General features: G+C 50.8%; 1 protein-coding gene across 2 annotated transcripts in view; it reads left to right on the top strand.

The window, feature by feature from the left end:
• LOC133341384 (mitogen-activated protein kinase kinase kinase kinase 2-like) overlaps window positions 1–18,346 on the top strand; it is a 52,964-nt gene that overhangs the window by 33,780 nt on the left and 838 nt on the right. For both annotated transcript variants that reach the window (XM_061549942.1, XM_061549941.1), the window contains exons 11-28: window positions 896–977; window positions 1,993–2,166; window positions 4,719–4,821; window positions 5,242–5,294; window positions 5,703–6,015; window positions 6,152–6,225; window positions 6,712–6,753; window positions 8,996–9,080; window positions 10,376–10,455; window positions 11,833–11,893; window positions 12,607–12,715; window positions 13,605–13,663; window positions 14,175–14,278; window positions 14,616–14,778; window positions 15,540–15,671; window positions 16,889–16,984; window positions 17,451–17,521; window positions 18,070–18,125. In XM_061549942.1, coding sequence (XP_061405926.1) covers window positions 896–977; window positions 1,993–2,166; window positions 4,719–4,821; window positions 5,242–5,294; window positions 5,703–6,015; window positions 6,152–6,225; window positions 6,712–6,753; window positions 8,996–9,080; window positions 10,376–10,455; window positions 11,833–11,893; window positions 12,607–12,715; window positions 13,605–13,663; window positions 14,175–14,278; window positions 14,616–14,778; window positions 15,540–15,671; window positions 16,889–16,984; window positions 17,451–17,521; window positions 18,070–18,125 — 1,857 coding nt within the window. The remainder of the gene's footprint in view (window positions 1–895; window positions 978–1,992; window positions 2,167–4,718; window positions 4,822–5,241; window positions 5,295–5,702; window positions 6,016–6,151; window positions 6,226–6,711; window positions 6,754–8,995; window positions 9,081–10,375; window positions 10,456–11,832; window positions 11,894–12,606; window positions 12,716–13,604; window positions 13,664–14,174; window positions 14,279–14,615; window positions 14,779–15,539; window positions 15,672–16,888; window positions 16,985–17,450; window positions 17,522–18,069; window positions 18,126–18,346) is intronic.

Here is an 18,346-nt window from a genome sequence, read left to right as displayed (position 1 = left end):
TGAGTTATATCCTTAAATAAGCACTTAGCACAGCGAGCAAACATGAGCACTGGGAAGGCAAACAAGGATGATGGTGTGCAGTACTGACCATACCACCCCCTCGAGCGCCATTCTCACCTTAATAGGCGCTCGCCAACAGCACTTGCACCAACAGTCTATTAACCATTTCCCGTTCTGAGGCGTCTGCTAGTTGCAGGGTGGGTGGTGTCCCGTTCACCGCTGAATCTCGGAATGCGCAAGCGGCTCAGCATTAATGTTATTCGTAGAGGCATTTCGCTGGGCTTTTTAAAGACATTGTACTCATCGCAGAGAACCATAGTGAAACGACTATACTCTATGATAGCTGGCGCCAAACTGTGCCACATGCCCTCCCGCATGTCCTTATGGGAGCCTCGGTAGCGATAAAGTAATTTTATACTGGTAGGAACCTCCTGGTTACTCCAGCCCACAGGGGATTATTGTGTCTGTCCGTCGTGCAGGGAGGGGCTGGGTGGGGAGGGAGGGGCTGGGTGGGGAGGGGAGGGTGTGGAAGGGCTGGGTGGGGAGGGTGGGGCTGGGTGGGGGGGGGCTGGGTGGGAAGGGGCTGGTCACCCTGTGGTGCCCTTATAAAACTCAACGTTTAACCTACTCACGCCGGCTTGTGCCCGACCTCACAGTAGGGCATATTTGCGGAATACACCACGCCGCCGTTGACCCTGGCCATTGACCGAGCAACCCAACATTCCTACCAGCTCCCTCCGCAGGAATGTGTTTTTATTTTTTCTTCCGGTTTAGTTTTGATGATGTATAGGTACGTCATCTGAACGAGAAAGGGTAAATAGGCGCTCGCTAACAGCACTTGCACCAACGGTCTATGAAAGGCTACACGGGAGATCTTTGTTTGTGGGTTCTCCAGGTCCTCGGCATTCCACAGCTTCATCAAGGCCACCCTCACCAAGAGCCCCGGAAAGAGGCCAAGTGCGGAGAAGCTCGGCACGGTGAGCGAGCACCGGCGGTAGGCGGCAACACCGGGGCAACCATGCGCAGTGGCACAGCTGTCGAGTGTGCAGGCGGTGAAACCGCACCGGCACCCACACTGCCCCCTTTGTCCCCCGGTGTGTGCCGGGGGCAGCTCTGATGACAACGACGATGATGACGATGTCCCCCATTGAATATGGTACTCACTTCCCACAGCCATCTGTGCTGTCGACTCCCCGCCCTTTTTAGAATCCAGGCTCAAGACATTCTTCTTTTCCCTCTCGCTTTCACCATCTCCTTCATATCAACAGACTTCCCTTCCCCGAGGATGCCCATAACATCAAATTGTATTGTACATGCATGGTTGGCTTGGCCCATTACTCATATGGAACCAATACAATTAACATAACTTCGTGATATGTTTGCATGAACAATAATAATAATTTAAACTTGTAACACGCCACCACCCAGGGGGAACTACAGACAAGCAGGAAAGGCAGCAACCGGGTGGTGAGCCGGCACTACCAACAATTGCATAAGCTCTGCGGTCCTCTATATGTTAAGTTGTTTCACCCAATTAATGAGTGTTTACACGTGGAAGGAAGCCAGAGCACCCGCAGAAAACCTCACACGTGCGAGGGAGCAACGCTCTATCCCATACAGACGGAACAGGTGGAGTCCACATTTGCTGTACCTGCCGAGCCAGGCTATGGCTCCTCGTCAACATTCATTAGTAGTCCTGTGAAGGGACGGATCCCATCCAACCTCCCTCCTCTCTCCTGCCTATGACGAACTATCTCTTCTCTACAATATACACACCATACGTATATATATATATAACTATCTACGTACACGAATGCAACTTTCCTTCTTTCTTTGGGTTCTCTGCTGGTTAAACGAAAACACAACTACACGACCTCAACCGCGCTTTGCAAGTCGGATACCACGTTCGTCCAATCTGTGACGACAATTGTTAACGATGGTGTGCCGACGTGTTCCCTCGCTACCCCCCGACCCCCCGTCGCATGTGGACAGCACGCTTGGTTCCGCCAGCCGCTGACCCGCTCGCTCGCCGTGGACCTCCTGGAGTCGGCGCGGAGGCTGCAGCGGCCACACGGCTCCCCCTCGCCGTCGCGCGGCTGGGGTGGCCGCGGGGGCGGCGGCGGCAGCCTCGACACGGAGGAGGACGAGGAGGACGAGGATGACGAGGTGATCGGAGGGACGATGGGTGATGGTTGACCGTGGAGGGTGGCGATGGAGGGACGGTGGGAGATTACCACGGACAAAATCCTCCCCTCTGCAAGTTTCATCTGTGGGACGTTCCAGAACGAGCCCGATCTCGTCAGATATATGAACCTTATGGCGGGACTCTGGGTCCCATAAGCCCCCGGCTCTCGCATAAACTGCGTTGCGATGTCATTTTATGTCTGTTGAAAACGAACGATACGGCAATCTATTCCTCTCGACGAGCTCTACACGGTGCGCTAATCAAAGTTTAAAAGTTTTGTTTCTTCTGTGCATTTGTCCTCGCTGCGCTTGGACGACATGACAACAGAATGATCCGCACCAGGTGGGTCACGGCATTAATGTGCACGGTGGGACGGAGTCGCCAAAAATTTATAAATAAATTGCAATTTTTTGCTTCCGTTTATTCGAGACCCCGGGGTCCCACCATAAGGTTAATTTGTTGGAAGCTAAGCAGGTTTTTGGGCCTTTTTGCGTTTGGATATTTATTAGATGGGTGCCCGCCGTTGCTAAAACAGGTGTCGTGGGCTACTGCGGAGCGACGTGGTGGTGGCAGAGAGCGGTGTGGCGAAATTCGTTGTTGCGCTGCAGTAATGTCTACGCTGCCCACCGTCACCAACCCACGTTGACCAGCTTGGTGACGTATGGTCAAACATTCCCGTGACCCGCGCGGCATTGGGAGATCCCACATTCAGCTGTAGATTGACAACAAGAGCTTTACAAGCGCGTGTACAATCATAACGATACGAACGATTATACCCAGGGAAATCCTCACTAAATCTCAAGACTCTTTTTCAAGAGGGTCCTGCTGCTTCAAGATGTTTGGCCATTTCGTTGAGTCTCTTGCAAGCACGAGGAAACCGGAGTGCCCCGGGAAAAAAAACCCGTCACGCAACCGAGAAGATAACGATCGCATGTCTTACAGATGGTCTCATAGACCCACTTCCTGCCATCTCCTAGCCACCTTGCAGCCCAGATGGGTCAGAAATTTCACAAATCTCCACGTGGTCTACCAACCGTTGCCTCCAAAGCACCGGATCGCAGGCGTGCGTCACCACACCTGGTGCATGCTGGGTAATGTTTTTCAGCGGGATGCCCATCGGCGTGTGGTGGTGATGTAACCGAGCGGCACTGAATTTTCCGCGAGTTGAAGAGGTTTACGATTCCAGCCTTCGGCCGCCCTGGTTAATACATTAAACGCGTTAACCATAAAATACCAAGCATCGTCTGCTTCACGAGCGAACGTTAAATGTCCCGTGACACGGTTTCAAAAACAGTGGGCCAGGTGTGTTGGCGTCATGATTCAAATATGGATAATTACACCGCAAATTACTCGGTCGGAAAACACTTCGCAATCGTGTTGTGAAACTTCGCAAAACCATCCCTGAAAAAGAGTCTTGAGACAGTCTAAAACTATTTTTTTTAATTAATTTTACCAGGTAAGGCCCACCGAGCTATGTAGCTCTTTTTCAAAAGCGACCTGGCCACACCTGACAGCTCAACCACGTGGCTTGTCACGTAGACATTTATAGCAAACACTCTCAATGCATGTTTCTAAATGTGGAGGGAAAAACCAGAGGACGCGGAGAAACATCAACTTGACCATGGGGAGAGAGACACCGTAAACTCCAAATATACAGCAGCAGGCGTCAGGGTCGGGATTGAACCCATGACCTCCTGTATACCATGCGAGGTTGTTACATCTCCTAACCACCGTGGCGTTTTGAGAACTTTCCGTGGAAGATGAGATTCAGGAGGCCAAACCTTCATCATTTCAAATGAGACTAACTCTTTCTCTCTTGAGGTCTACCCTGGTTAAAATGAATACTGGAAACTTGAATGTGACAAAAAAAATTAAGTAGCTCACCTAGTAAGCATGGAACGACACGTCAAATTGTGCAATTAGAATCAGTTAGTTACAATTTATGCATATTGTAGGCAAATGATCTGTTAAACCTAAGTTCATGAAATGAAAGAGGCCGAACTAGACTAAGAGAACGACTAATGAACTTCACAGACGAAGGCTTGACTAAAGTTCCTCGAGCAGTCATCGACTAAACTACGGCTAAGATTAGAAACGCAGACGCCATTAACGCTGGGCTGCGCAGTGGCGAATCCAAGGAGGCAGCGATGGGAGCAATCACCGCTCCCCCAGCCCTCCACCTTTCTAGGTAATTAACAGAGAAAATACATAGAGCGTTGTTTTATTTATTTATTACCATCACTAACGTAGGGGCCCATATTTAAAATGCTTTATATTTCAAGACCCCCCCCCCCCACCGCGCCCCCCCCCCTCGCCCTCTACTGCCCTGCATGCCGTGCCTCCAGAGAGCCAGCACGCTGTCCCGCAGCGACACACTCAGTGAGGCTTTCCTGGGCAAATGAAGGGGAATTCATGAAGCACATGAAGCACGTGAAGCATGGATAACTGCAATTGCGCCGGTCGGCGCGACGATGTCGGTCGAGCACACTAACGAGCTGCTTCGTCTCGTTGACATCCGCCCTTCGCCAATCAGAACCCACACGCCGACGGCCTGCAGACCATCCGCCCGGCCACAAGCGCCGTGACGCCTGCTCCCTCCGACGCTGCCAAGCAGCCGTACTCCACGGACACCATGGGTGAATACCGCACGATACCGCTCGAGAGAGTTGGGGGGGTGGGCGGGGGGATGGGGGTCAGGGGCCACGTCCGCCGCGGAGATCGGCTCGTGTGCAGGCGCCGCGTACGATCGTTGCGTCGTGGGACCGTGAGGGGATGGAGGCCTTCATCTACCAGTGGATTGATTCTGGTTGATGATGATGCTGACCACGTGATACCAAAGTTGGGTAACGGGGGACCTTTGTTACTTACCTAACCTTAACACGCACCGCTCCGCAATGCAATGGCATGGCCCGCGAGCGCTGCCGCTGCTGCTGCTGCCGCCGCTGCCGCCGCCACCGCTGCCGCCGCCGCTGCTACTGCTGCCGCTGCTGCCGCTGCGTGGTGCCGTTGGCGCGATGACGATGCTCATCTTTGTGCCGCTCGTCTACCTCCCGCAGTGTGGCTGAGCGAGCCGCGATCGCCTGACCCCGAATCAAACGGCACCATCAAGGTGTGTGGCTACCGAGGACTCACTGCTCACAGCTACAACAATAGCAGCAGCAGCAGCGTCAAAGTGAATTCGCTTACTGAAATCTTTGACCTTTATGTTTGTCTACAGTCATGGGTGCTTGCTAACAGCACTTGCCCCAACATTCTGCTAAAGCTACACGGGGGATCTTTGTCTTTAGTACACACACAATCACTTTGCCTGCACCCCTCTACCCATTTCGTCTTCGCTCCTTTCCGTCGCAAACTCACATTTGTAATGCGCCCATCACGTAACCAAGACATCTGGGCGCGGAATTGCATAGGAGGGGCGGGAGGGGACGGCGGGACTGAGCAGGGGCATGAGGCCACGGTTGCAGAGAACAGATTTGAGGAGACACCTGCAAGCTCTTCCCTTGTCCGTTCTGCTCAGTTCTCAGGACGAGTCTCAGCGGAACCCACGGAGCGTGGGGAGTCTGCAGAGTGTGGGGACTCTAGGCCCCTGCCTCGCCGCTCCTCCTCGCTACTGAGGCCGGCCCCCGTGGGGCCCACGGCCCCCGTGGCCGCCAGCTCCTCCCGGAGCCTCCCGGCGCGGCTCTCCGGGCCCCGGCCCCTCCGCTCGTGGCCCCCGCTGTTGGGCCCCAGGGCCACGGCGTGGAGGTCGGAGGTCGCGGGCGGCGGGACGCCGGGGCAAGACGTGCCGGGTGGCGGCGGCAGGATGGGTCGGCGCTCCGAGGGGTCGGGCGGTGAGCGGCGGCACCAGACACTTTCGGCGTTTCAAAGGCGCCGATGCACGCGAGTGGTGATGTTTGGAGAACGAAGGGCTCGATTGTAACCATGGGGTGTCTGTTATTGCTCTCTCTCGTTCACTCTGTTCACAAGTTGGAGAGTCGAGCTGGTGGGCGAATGCGGAGGAACGGGGCACGGGAGGGAGCAGTTCGTCCCCTAATACCTCTGTAAGATACCACCCGTGTGCGTGTGATTGTGTGCATGTTAGCGGTCGAAGATATTTAGGCCTTAGATTGCTCTCAATTTCCAAATGTCTTGTCATGATCTACAAAGGCATAATGACGGTTGATATTTATTTGCCTTTTACAGAATATCCGATAAATAGTGTTTATCTGGTCAATTATACAGAAACCTTTCCTAAACCTCAATGGTTGGCCTCGAGATTCTTGTTATTCTGGATGTGGTGACATCCATTTAATCTTTTCGTTCTCGGAATGTGAATATGTTGTGTAAGAGTCAAAATTGGCCACAGCTTTTATCCGTAAACTATTTCGGTTTTTTTTCTTCTTCCCTATGAGTAGCGTTGCCCTCTCCCCGGCTTCGTTGAAGTGCACTTCTGCATAGCACTGCGGTCTGTCATCGATTCTTACGTTGACTTTTAAGTGAGGGTGTTCTCTTCTAACTCACGCTCGTCCTTCTCTCTTGGATTTCAGAAAGTGCTCAGCAATGGGCTTCCTCCCACCCCTGCCGTCCACGTGAGTTCTGCGACCCGCATGTATTTACAGTGCGTTGGACTTCTTTCACACCGTACGTAGCCAACAATCTCACCACGAAAAGCAGTTGTAAAGAAATACGTTTGCCAATCTAGATGATTAAAAAGTGCACAGCTCCAGTGGCTTCCTAATAGGGGAAGGAAGAACGTTCCAGACGGACCACAGAAGCACATCTGATCTCTGACGTCACCACGGAGGGTTCTTCATTAATAAAAAGTATTATCTTTCTAGATTTGAAGCTTTCGTGACTGCAATGATTCATATTCTTAGGTTTTTTCGGTAAAGTCACGTAGGTAAAAAACATTAAAAAGTAAAATAAAATAAAAAATAAAAATCACGACGTTTCGGAGGCAACACAAGCTTCCGTCTTCAGGTGGTACCGTCACAGCCACGACAGCTGTATCAAGTAAATGAGAGATTGCAGAAGCTACCACTCCGTTTATATAATGGTTGGAGAAGGTGGTGGGGCAAGGGCCGCATACTTTTATTAATATGGTAAGGTGAGGCTTAAGACTAAGAATAGACTGCATAACAAAGGAGGTGCGGTTTGTGACTCAACCTGTAACAGGGAGACCACCACTAGACCGTTGCCGATCATTGCTACAACTCGGTGGGCTCTCATGAAATTGTATTTTCCGAGACCAAGGTTCTCTGCAAACCTCCTGGCTACCATCAAAGGTTTGTACACGAAGCCATACAAATATACAAACACAGACATAATTTCAACCGTGATGACGGTTACAAACTGAGTAATCATTGGAAAGATGTGATTAACCATGCAAAAAAGATTTAACTACACTTATTTGCCAATCTTATTTGACAGACAACCATCAGAGTTTTACCATGTCTAGTGGTGGTCTCCCTGTTACAGGTTGAGTCACAAACCGCACCTCTCCATAACAAAGGCTCAGCCTTTGTTATGCAGTCTATTCTTAGTCTTAAGCCTCACCTTACCATATTAATAAAAGTATGCGGCCCTTGCCCCACCACCTTCTCCAACCATTATATAAACGGAGTGGTAGCTTCTGCAATCTCTCATTTACTTGATACAGCTGTCGTGGCTGTGACGGTACCACCTGAAGACGGAAGCTTGTGTTGCCTCCGAAACGTCATGATTTTTATTTTTTATTTTATTTTACTATTTAATGTTTTTTACCTACGTGACTTTACCTAAAGAACCTAAGAATACGTATTATCTTTGCTAAAATATGAGTAAAATACCAATATTCAGGGTACGAAGGGTGGGGGGGGGAGAGTCAATTGCTCCCTTCGCCAATACCTCACCATAGTTTGCCGCACCGTGCCGCGCTGTGGCGAGCAGCATGGGCCCTGGGTGCAAGGGGTAGAATGGGGCCCTCCTACTTTCTAGCCCGGAGCCTGGACCCCCTTCGGCCAGTGGGTTCCAATTTCAGCTGCATTGCCTGCACACTCGATAGCTACCTTGCCTTTTTGCGGGTTAGTTTGTTGTCCTTCCCCCGCACCTCCGATGAGCATGGTTGGCTACGTTCGGTGCGAAAGAAGTCCAACAACGTACGTGCATGATAATATAGCCACAGCCATGGCGAGAAGTATACGGGATGTGGTGTACCGGGTGCGTACATGTTCACGATTTACACTATGAGACCTCCTTTACCAGTGGCAAAATATAGTAATAGGTTTTTACCCTTTCAACTGGTACAAAAACTGACACCTTTATACAAGGCATCATGTTTGCAATAACCACAACACAAGCAGTCAAAATGCAAACAAAAAGAAACAACTCTGATGATGATAATGATATGCACTGTCCATGAAGTTGATTGGTCCACACCCGAGACAGCTTTCCTTAGAGCCTAGTCTCCATTGGTGTTGGACCAGATGACGCCAAAAGGCGTACAACTCAAAAACAGCGCACTATCATAATAATATAGCCACATATTCTTGGTTCTTTCGGTAAAGTCACGTAGAAGGGAAATAATAAAATAATAAAAATAAAACATAATAAAATAATTCTCACTGACGTTTCGGCCACAACGCAAGCAGCCGTCCTCAGGTGAAGAACAGGTCTGTCTTATTTTATTATTTCCCTTCTACATGACTTTACCGAAAGAACCAAGAAGATGAATCCCTGCAGTCACTGAAAGCTTTAAATCGAAATATAGCCACAGCCATGGCGAGAAGTATACGGGATGTGGTGTACCAGGTTGCGTACATCTTCACGATTGTTGCGCGCGTGCCGTCGCAGATGGGCGCGTGCTTCTCCAAGGTGTTCAACCGCTGCCCGCTGACCGTGCACCACGCGACCTCGTGGGTGCACCGCGACACGAGAGGTCGGCAAGCGTTGATTCAACGCGAGCAAACCACAGGACCGGTTTCGACACGCGTTATCCTCACATTGGCACGGCCGCCCACCACCATCACCACCACCACCCCACTTTGCGAGACGTTGTTCTTTACAAAAGGAATCTATCGGTTCTGTTATAACGCCATCTTCACCCGGTTATTGCACATACAACCACATGCTCGGAATGTAACGAAACAGCAGACTCTGACTTCCCACCCGCACGCTGTTGCGCCAATTCTCTGCTGATACTTGGCTTTGGATGCCTCCACCGACCTCTAGTGGGGACAAACGGAAGTTGTCCTCGCATTGGATATTACTGTCCGCCAATGCCAATGTGAGGATTACACCCCTGGCATTTCGTCAGCATTGAGTCTGAGTGTGCTGCTGATGGGACATGGTAACCGCGTGTCGAAACCGGTCGGGAGTTTGCTTGTATTGAATCAATGCTGCTGAGACGATGCACTCCCGGTGTGGGGGGTGGTGGGGTTGGGGGGGACGTAGAACCATTAGGTTGCATAAAAGATACGTTTACACAATCGCATCGAGTGAGAGATCGGGGAAAGGGGATGTGTTGTCTGCGCTGTGAGGGTAAGGAATTTCGTGTCTGTTGTCCTTCCCCCGCACCTCTGATTAGCACGGCTGGCTACGTACGGTGCGAAATAAGTTTAAAATACATACATACTTAAATGCCTCGGAAACTCACAGCGTCATATGTTAATCTCATCTCAACCGCGGGCAGACAGTATAAACGGTGCGTGGTACACGATGAACAAGACAGTCGGTACAGACGAGACTAAATTATATTATCGAGAGAGAGCGCTTACCCGGTCAATCGGAGAACCGTGATCTCGGATTGTGACGACGCTCCGAAATCGTAGGGATGGTAAGTGGGGGAGGTGAAGGGTTTAATGGTCCACCCCTCTCTCCCCACACTGGCACGTCAATTGATGCCCTAACAGCAGTGATAAAGGCTGTATGGAACATTTTTACGTTTGCGTGTGCAATGAACCTGGCATCCCAAGTTCAAATCCCACTCAGGGCAAATAACAATGGCAAATATTTCAACCGGTCCTTAAGGCCTCCCCTAGTTCGACTCAGCCTCAAATGGGTACCTGGTGCGGTGTGTAAACATCAGCACTGGGGAGACGAAGACGGCCGGGCGTGGTGCCGGCCACCCATCCCGTCGTGTGCCGTGCCGGCCTTCGTGGGTGCTACCCGCTAACAGCACTTGCCCCAAACAGCGTGGTAAAGGCTATACGGGGAATCTTTGTCTTTGTATAGACCAGCACGTGCTCCTGGCATGTGAAGAGGGAATCTACACGCTCAACCTCAACGAGCTGCACGAGGCTACTCTGGAGAGGGTAACCACTTTTCACACACACTTGCATACTCCCATAAAAACTGGTTATTTTGGGTTAGATCGCGTAAATAATATAAATGTTTCGTTAAACTCGCCACCAACCGACACAGCCAATTTGTTAGGTTTGTCACGTAAACGATCATTTACGATTGTAAATGTTGTGGCTTTGCTCTCCAACACACCGGTGTGCTGTACCAATAACTAATTGGCATGTTCTGTTAACGTAACAAACCTTACTAGGTGGCTGTGTCGGGTGGTGGCGGGTTTAACGATACATTTATATATTTACGCGATCTAACCCCAAAACACTTCTATTCTGGATGATATTGGTCGCGAAAGCCTACTTGTTAAACTGACTTGCATACTCATTGACATATGCTCAATAGATAGACACAGTATAGTTTATGCATAAACACGTATATAACAACATTCGCCACTAGGTGGCGGTGACGTCGCCATGGCACTTGTGGCAGGCGAGGTGCACACGTATACAATCACACAAGACAAAGATCCCCGAATAGCTTTACTCATTTGAGGCTGAGTCTATCTAGGGGAGGCCCAGGACAAGTTGAAATATTTGCCACTTTTATTAATTGCGAGTGAGAATTGAACTTGGGATGCCAAATTTGTAGAGCAGTGAGATATAACCACTACACGAACACTCCTAATATACTCACACAATACACACATACATGGTCACGTGACGGCACTTCAGAAGCAGTTCTTTGACATCACCTTCAGTGGGCTGTTTTCTAATACACGTGTGACGGCTCTGCGATGGTCCAGAATATTAAACACGTCTTTGTTTCGTGACCTGATGCCAATAGCACAATCAGGATTGGAATATACTCTTTGGTTCTTTCGGTAAAGTCACGTAGGCAAAAAATAATAAAAGTAAAAAAATATACTAATTGGCATGAACCAAAGAGTATGGATCCTTGCAGTCACGAAAACATCAAATCTAGAAAGAATTGGAATACTTTGGAATACTTTAGCAAAAATAGATCATTGTTAAACGTTTATTTTAAAAAGGGAAAAAAGTTAAATGGTACAAATTAGACCGTAAATACTGTACTGGTGAAAAATGTCAAACTGTGACTTTGAAGTGAATGGTAGAGGGGGAGGTGGATTGATTGAACGGTCACTGAAACCTACAATTCCAATTGGTGGCAGTGGTATTTTTCACCGCAGTGCCACCCGGGGACGCTACATTTCTCATCGAAAATGTTCCGGGACAGACACACGTGTATATTCGAGGTTGGTGGCACGTGGCTCGAAGCCAGAGCCATAGCAAGAGGTTATACTGGATGTGGTGTGCCAGGCGCGGAAACTAATCCCTGGCGGTATATTCCTCCCCGCCCCTTTCTGTCGAGCGCAGCTGCACGGGCGGCGATCCACGTGGCTTTACGTGTGCAGCGACGTCCTTGTGTCCGTGTCCGGTGCGTGCATAGCCATGACTGTCCCGCCACAAAGAGAAAGATCCCCCGAAAAGCCTTAACAGACCGTTGAGTCGACCCAGGGGAGGCCTACACCGGTTCAGATATTCATCACCGATGTTGGCGAGTGGGTATCGAACTTGGGCCGCCGGGTTTCGTAGCGCAGTGCGCTACCGCTCCCCATTATCCTGCCGTTCTCACCGCTTCGCGTACGCTGGGGCCAGCAGTGGTGTAGCAGTGGGTGCTGGTATGGGCCCTGGTTTGCAAGGAATTAAATGTTGTCTATCTCCCCTGTGTGATTTTAATGTTTTTGCCTATCAGAATTAGAATCGTTATTTAGACTGCAGGAGGCATCCGATGAGCGATGAAGCTCTTTTTCACACCTGTCCAAAATGGGCGGTTCAGCAAGTTACAGCAGCAAACAATACGAAAAATGATAGGAGTGCAAAATAGAGAAAATGGTAAGCGAGTCACTAAAAAAAATTACGTTAATTAGTTATACAAATCAAATGTATCAAGATTGGGCAAGGCCGCGAAAAACAACAACAAAACAGTCCCAGACCACACCAAGAAAACACCACACAGCACACAGCAATAATCCCTCAATAAAATGGCACATTAACATTGAACTATCGATACACAGGCAATGGTCAAAGCCCGTGTCGATACGCCCCCATCGGTCCACTCACCTGTCCCCTCCCGGTGTTCGCCTGCAGGTAAATCGGCACAGCTGTACTCGCACTGCCTGCCAGGGCTGTTCGCTCGCGCTCGCAGGGACAGGCGGGTGACGGCACACATCTCGGCTCACCTGGGGCTCCTGCCCAGGTACCCCGGCTCACCTTTTACACGTGCACCTGCCTGTGTGTGTGTGTGTGCGGAGGAGAGGCGTTTGCACCTTTATGTTTACCGCAGCTTATATGCGCACGACAGCCGCCGTTCGGCAAATAAGTGACGGTGCCAGGCTGCTGTGCACTTTGAGGAATTAATGCGAAGTGTTAATGGCTTGCCGGCATATGACAGAACAGACCCAGGTGTTATGGACTGACTGAGATGATGGGCAGGTACACCGCCTGTGCTCCCCACTGTGGCAACAGCTCACGCTCACACACACACTCTCTCACATGCACAAGCTGTCATGTTAGTGAGCGCCTATTATGACCAGCACAGCACAACAAACGTAGGTCTCACATGCTGGCAAGCTATGCTTTTAAAAATAATCATTCACAGCCCCTTTGTCAATCCGCTGCTGGATGACGATGGCATCTCCACACAGTGCCGATTTTGTGGGTTGTTTGACTTCACCACACTGGTCAGCAGGGCCGTCCATAGGGGGGCTGCAAGGCGCCAGAGCAAATCCCACTGTGTGGGCCCCACGACTCCTTCAAACTAAACCGGAAGTGTTACAACTGACACCGTGACGTCAAACCGCGGGGTCCCCCAAAGCGCGGGGCCTGGGGCAGTCGTCCTGAATCGCCGAACCCTAGGGACGGCTCTGCTGGTCAGCGCTGGTTGGTGATATTGAAGCCTTGGACCTATTCAGATTTCACTCGCCACAGATTTCAGCCATGACCGGGAACCGATCTTAGTTTGCCAGGTTTATCCTGCAGTGCACTAACCATGGCACCGCTGCTCCACCCGTGAGACGGCATATTTTTTTCTCTGGCAGCTTCCTAAGTCACCTGTGTGTGTGTGTGTGCGTTCGTGTGGCCTGCAGGAAGTTCAATCTCTCAACCAAGGTACCCAATACCAAGGGCTGCCTGCGGTGTCGAGTCGGTGAGAGAGGTCACAAGACCCAGAACTCTTGTCTCATCCAAAACAGCACCCTCTTGTTCCACTTAACTGGACACATTGTGCATGTATTTGGTGAATTGTTCAACGAATGTATTTATTCCATCCGTGTATTTTCCTAGGTCTCAATGGGCGCTCAGCTAGTTCTATAGCGGGTCTTTCATTATTGTGTCATTTCAAACGAGGTCTTCAATTGATGACGTTGATTCACTTTCATTGATTAATAGTTCCATGAATAACATTGATTTATTAAATATGTTTTACTTGATGGAAACAAAAAATATATATTTCTTGATTGATATTGCTGAATTTGTCCGAATCAATTCTTTGATCACTTGCCGGATTTAGTGACTGAGTGTCTGCGTGTGTGTCTTGCCCCGTGTTCTTCATAAGTGCTCGCTAACAGCACTTGCCCCAACAGTCTGTTAAAGGCTATACGGGGGATCTTTGTTTTTGTTTCGCCCCCCCACCCCCCCGTGTCCGCGTCGTCACCCAGTGGAGAATGTGCACACGGAGAGCCGCTTCCTGTGCGTGGCGCACTCCGGAGGGGTGCGTGTGCTGCAGTGGTACGACCCGCTCCACAAGTTCCTGCTCATCAAGGTTGGGGTGGGGGTCTGTGTGTGGGGGTGGAGTGGTTCCCGGAGTCATACGCAAAAACAGTTCCAGCACTGTCAATTAGTAGCGCTGCGCTTCGAACACGGCAACCCGAGTTCGATTTCCACCTGTCACCAACAATCAGGCATTAACTCAGCCTTAAAATGAGTACCTCGTGCGGTACATAAATATCAGCACTGGGGATACAAAAGGAAGCCTTCATAGGTACTCGCTACCAGCACTTGCCCCAACAGTCTATTACGCGTGAGCTATATTCACATGGCCACGTGTAGTCAAACTACCCCCCCACCCCTGCCCCGACTATCCCCCCGGGCCGCTGCAGCAGGTGGAGGTGCCGCTGCCGAGCCCGCTGCGCGTGTTCGAGCCGCTCGTCAGCCCCGACAGCGACTTCCCGGCCGCGTGCGTCGGGGTGGCGCGCGGGGAGGCCCCTTCCTCAGGCCGCCCCTTCCTCCTGCGCTCCCTCGACCTCGGCTCCAGCCCCGCAGGTGCCGCGTCCGCTACCGCCGCTGCACTGCCCCCCCCCCCCCCCCACTCGTGCCACCCGTGCCACATGAGGGTTTTGCGCGCCCGCGGGACCTCGTCGTTCAACGGTGACGACGGTCAGCAGTGGCGCAGGGCGGTCAGCGCCGTGGGCCCTGCTGCGAGGAACGGGCAGTCACGTGGCCGAGTGGCAGGGCGTTCGCCCGCTAGTTGCAGGGGTTCGCGGTTTGAGCGCAGCGAGCCTCCCTGGTTAATGCTGACGCTGTACGAGCCGAAAACAACATGCGCCGTCTGCTTCATGGCGGACGTTCGAGACCCCGTGACGTCACTCGAAAGAGAGTACAGCATTTGTGTTGGCGTCATGGTGCAAAAATTTGAATATTTTTGACAAATTACTTCATTGGGCAAAACAAGATAACAACATCACCCCCGACTCGCAGACTACACTTGTCTGTGAGACATAGCGCCTTAATGATAGCTTTGCAGGATAACAATGGCATGAATATTACATTTACTAATTTTATGCTACTTATAGAGACGCCCCTTCCCGTCCAAATTCCTCCCCTCACCCCCCATCTGAGCTCAGCAACAACAGCTTACAAGGCTATACGGTGGGACCTTTGCGTGTTTCACGCTGTATATGTGTGTTATGTGCCGCATGTGTGCTATGCTGTTGAGCTGGTAACACCACTGGTAACAATTGCCAAAGCTCACCCTCACCCTAACCATGGCTGTGTGCATGGTTGCCCGTGTGGACCGCCTGCAGGATTGACGGATCTGGCGGCCGAGTGGCATGGGAGCGATGAGGGCGGAGGAGGCGGAGGAGGAGTTGTGGAGGAGGATGAAGGCCTCATTCTTGCGCAGCTCGGGAGGGACCGACTGCTCGTCTGTGCTGGCGGTGAGCCCCAGACTCCAATCGCTTGTCCCTCTCGGGCGTGTTTCCGGGTCGTACCTCGGAGCGCTGTAGTGCACAGCCGCGTCCGGGGTGATTCCACGGAATTGCGCGAGCAAAGCAGACGTAATATCACAGGGGACATTTTCACAATTCTGGATACTGCCTGATGATGCTGGTTGTGATTATCAGTGAAACATCATCCCAATTTGAATGTTTTGGATTGCTGAAGCAGTAATAAATTGGCACTTTTGTTCACGTGACAACTTTATTAATTAGCTGTGTCGCGGTGGAGGTGAGTTTATGACACACGTTTTATTTACACGCTCCGACCCAAACCATCCATTATGAATCAATATCAATGTTGATGCCATCATGAGCGTGGTTGTCAGTGCCAGCGTTACGGCAGTGGCATAGCGTGTGAGGAAACGAGCGGTAGTGTTGTGGTTAGCGCGCTGCGCTATGAACCAGGCGACCGAGTTAAATTCCCGCTCATAGCCAACACCAGTGACGATTATCTGAACCGGTCCTGGGCCTTCCCTAGGTTGACTCAGCCTGAAATGAGCACCTGGTGCGATGTGTAAACATCGCCATTGGGGAGACAAAGGCGGTCGGGCGTGGTGCTGGCCACACACCCCCTCATGTACCGTTCCGGCCTTCATAGGTGCTCGCTAACAGCACTTGCCCCTACAGTCTGTTAGGGCTATACGGGGGATATTTGTCTTTGAGGAAAGGAATGAGGCCCCTTGACTAATTTCTGCCATCTTGTTATCCCAGGACCTGGGCCCCTCTGGTCTGTGGGCCGCCGGTGCAGTTGCACACCCTGCACACCCGATAGCAATGCCACTGGCAGGCATATTGTAAGCCTATGTAGGCTACATACATAGTACTATGTAGGCTACAAGCCTACTACGTGGGCTTATTGTGTAGGCTGACAATAATACGATAAAAATCCTAATCGTGATTCTATGTTACACTTTGCAGTTATAGATTCCCCGCTCACGTTTACCGATTCCCGCTCATGACCAATATCGGTGGGAAATATTTCAACCAGTCCTTCGCCCCTTGTAGGTCGTCTTATCGTTAAATGAGTACAGCACCTGGTAAACATCGGCACTGGGGAGCCCTCGTGTGCCGTGCCGATCTTTATAGCTGTTCGCCAACAGCACTTGCCTCAGCAGCCTGATAAAGGCTACGCGGGGGATCTTTGTCTTTGTGTGCAGGCAGTGCGAAGTTGATCAACCTGCAGGGACGCCTGCACAGGCCCCGCAGGGGTCTGACCCCCGAGATGGAATTCGACTTCAACGTTGAGTCCATTGGTGAGCTTTGGTTGCCATTCCAACACCAGTCTCGTCCATTGGCTGCCATCCCTCGTATTGATGCGGCCCACCCAAGCCCACTCACTTTCCTTAACGGTCAATAAGATGTCTCGAATTGTATTGCTCCCTGATCCCTGTATTTATCTTTCTCTAGGTTTTATTTAAAGCACGCATCTCTCTATTCTTCTTTGTGTATTTTTCAGCTTTTGTTCCATAGTATTTCATTGCTATCCTTGTCTCTGAGCCATATAACCATAGCGGTGCAATGTGCCCTGCTTTCCAGAAGCCACTCCATCCCGCTGTGATTCGCATCCTTATGTCGTCATTTTGATCCCGATCCACCGTGAACGCAAAATTTTCATCCTTCTGTTCGCTCCTGGAACATTATTCGAATTTAGCTCAGCCACTCAGTTACGACTGGCCACGGTGTACGTATCGGGATGCCCGTGCATTGTTTTGCGTGCAGTGTCCCTGCAGGACAGCGTGCTGGCCTTCTGGAGGCACGGCATGCAGGGCAGGAGCATCTCCACCGGAGAGGTACCCAGCCCCATGGGCAGTTCTAGAAACTCTCAAACAGGGGGGGGGTGGCGGTGGGGGCCGGTCTTGAAATATAAAGCTTTTGATATATAAAAAAAACGCTCAATGTATTATCTCAGTTAATTAATTACCAATAAAATACCAATTGTTGAGGTTTTAAGGGCTGGGGGGTGGGATTGCTCCCATCGCTCCCTCCTTGGATTCGCCACTGCGCAGCCCAGCGCTAATGGCGGCTGTGTTTCTAATCTTAGCTGGAGTGCAGTGGATGACTATCCGTGGAACTTTATTCAAGCCTTTGTCTGTGATGTTAGTTCGTCGTTCATCATATAATTTGCGTACAATATACATACATTCTGACTGATTCTAATTGCACAATTTGACGTGCCGTAAGCGTAAGATATCAGTTGTAATCAAACAATGCATGCATCGTTCCATGCTTTGTCACATTCAAGTTTCTAGTATTTATTTTAACCAGGTTAGACCTCAAGAGAGAGGGTTAGTCTCATTTGTAACACTGATGGTTTGACCCAACGAATCTAATCTTCCAGGTTACCCAGGAAATCACGGACAGGAGCCGGATATTCCGGGTGCTCGGAACGGAAAGGTTGGTTTCACCAACAACAACAACTGCCATTCGCCACTAAGTAGCGGTGATGTCACCACGGCGTTCGTGCCAGGCTCTATGCACTTTAGGGCCATGTTAAGTATTGAAGGTACGCTGCTGGCAGGAGATCACGGGACATACCCAGATGCTATAGGTTGACTGACTGAGATGACTGGCCGATGGCCTTACCAGTTGCGGTGGCAAACACGACTGCGCTTGGG

This window comes from Lethenteron reissneri, chromosome 11 (genome assembly GCF_015708825.2).
Source record: "Lethenteron reissneri isolate LAM-NWPU_2019-01 chromosome 11, ASM1570882v1, whole genome shotgun sequence".
NCBI classification, from domain to species: domain Eukaryota; kingdom Metazoa; phylum Chordata; class Hyperoartia; order Petromyzontiformes; family Petromyzontidae; genus Lethenteron; species Lethenteron reissneri.
Note: the sequence above shows the minus strand (reverse complement) of the source record. Positions and strands in the feature narration are given on the sequence as shown.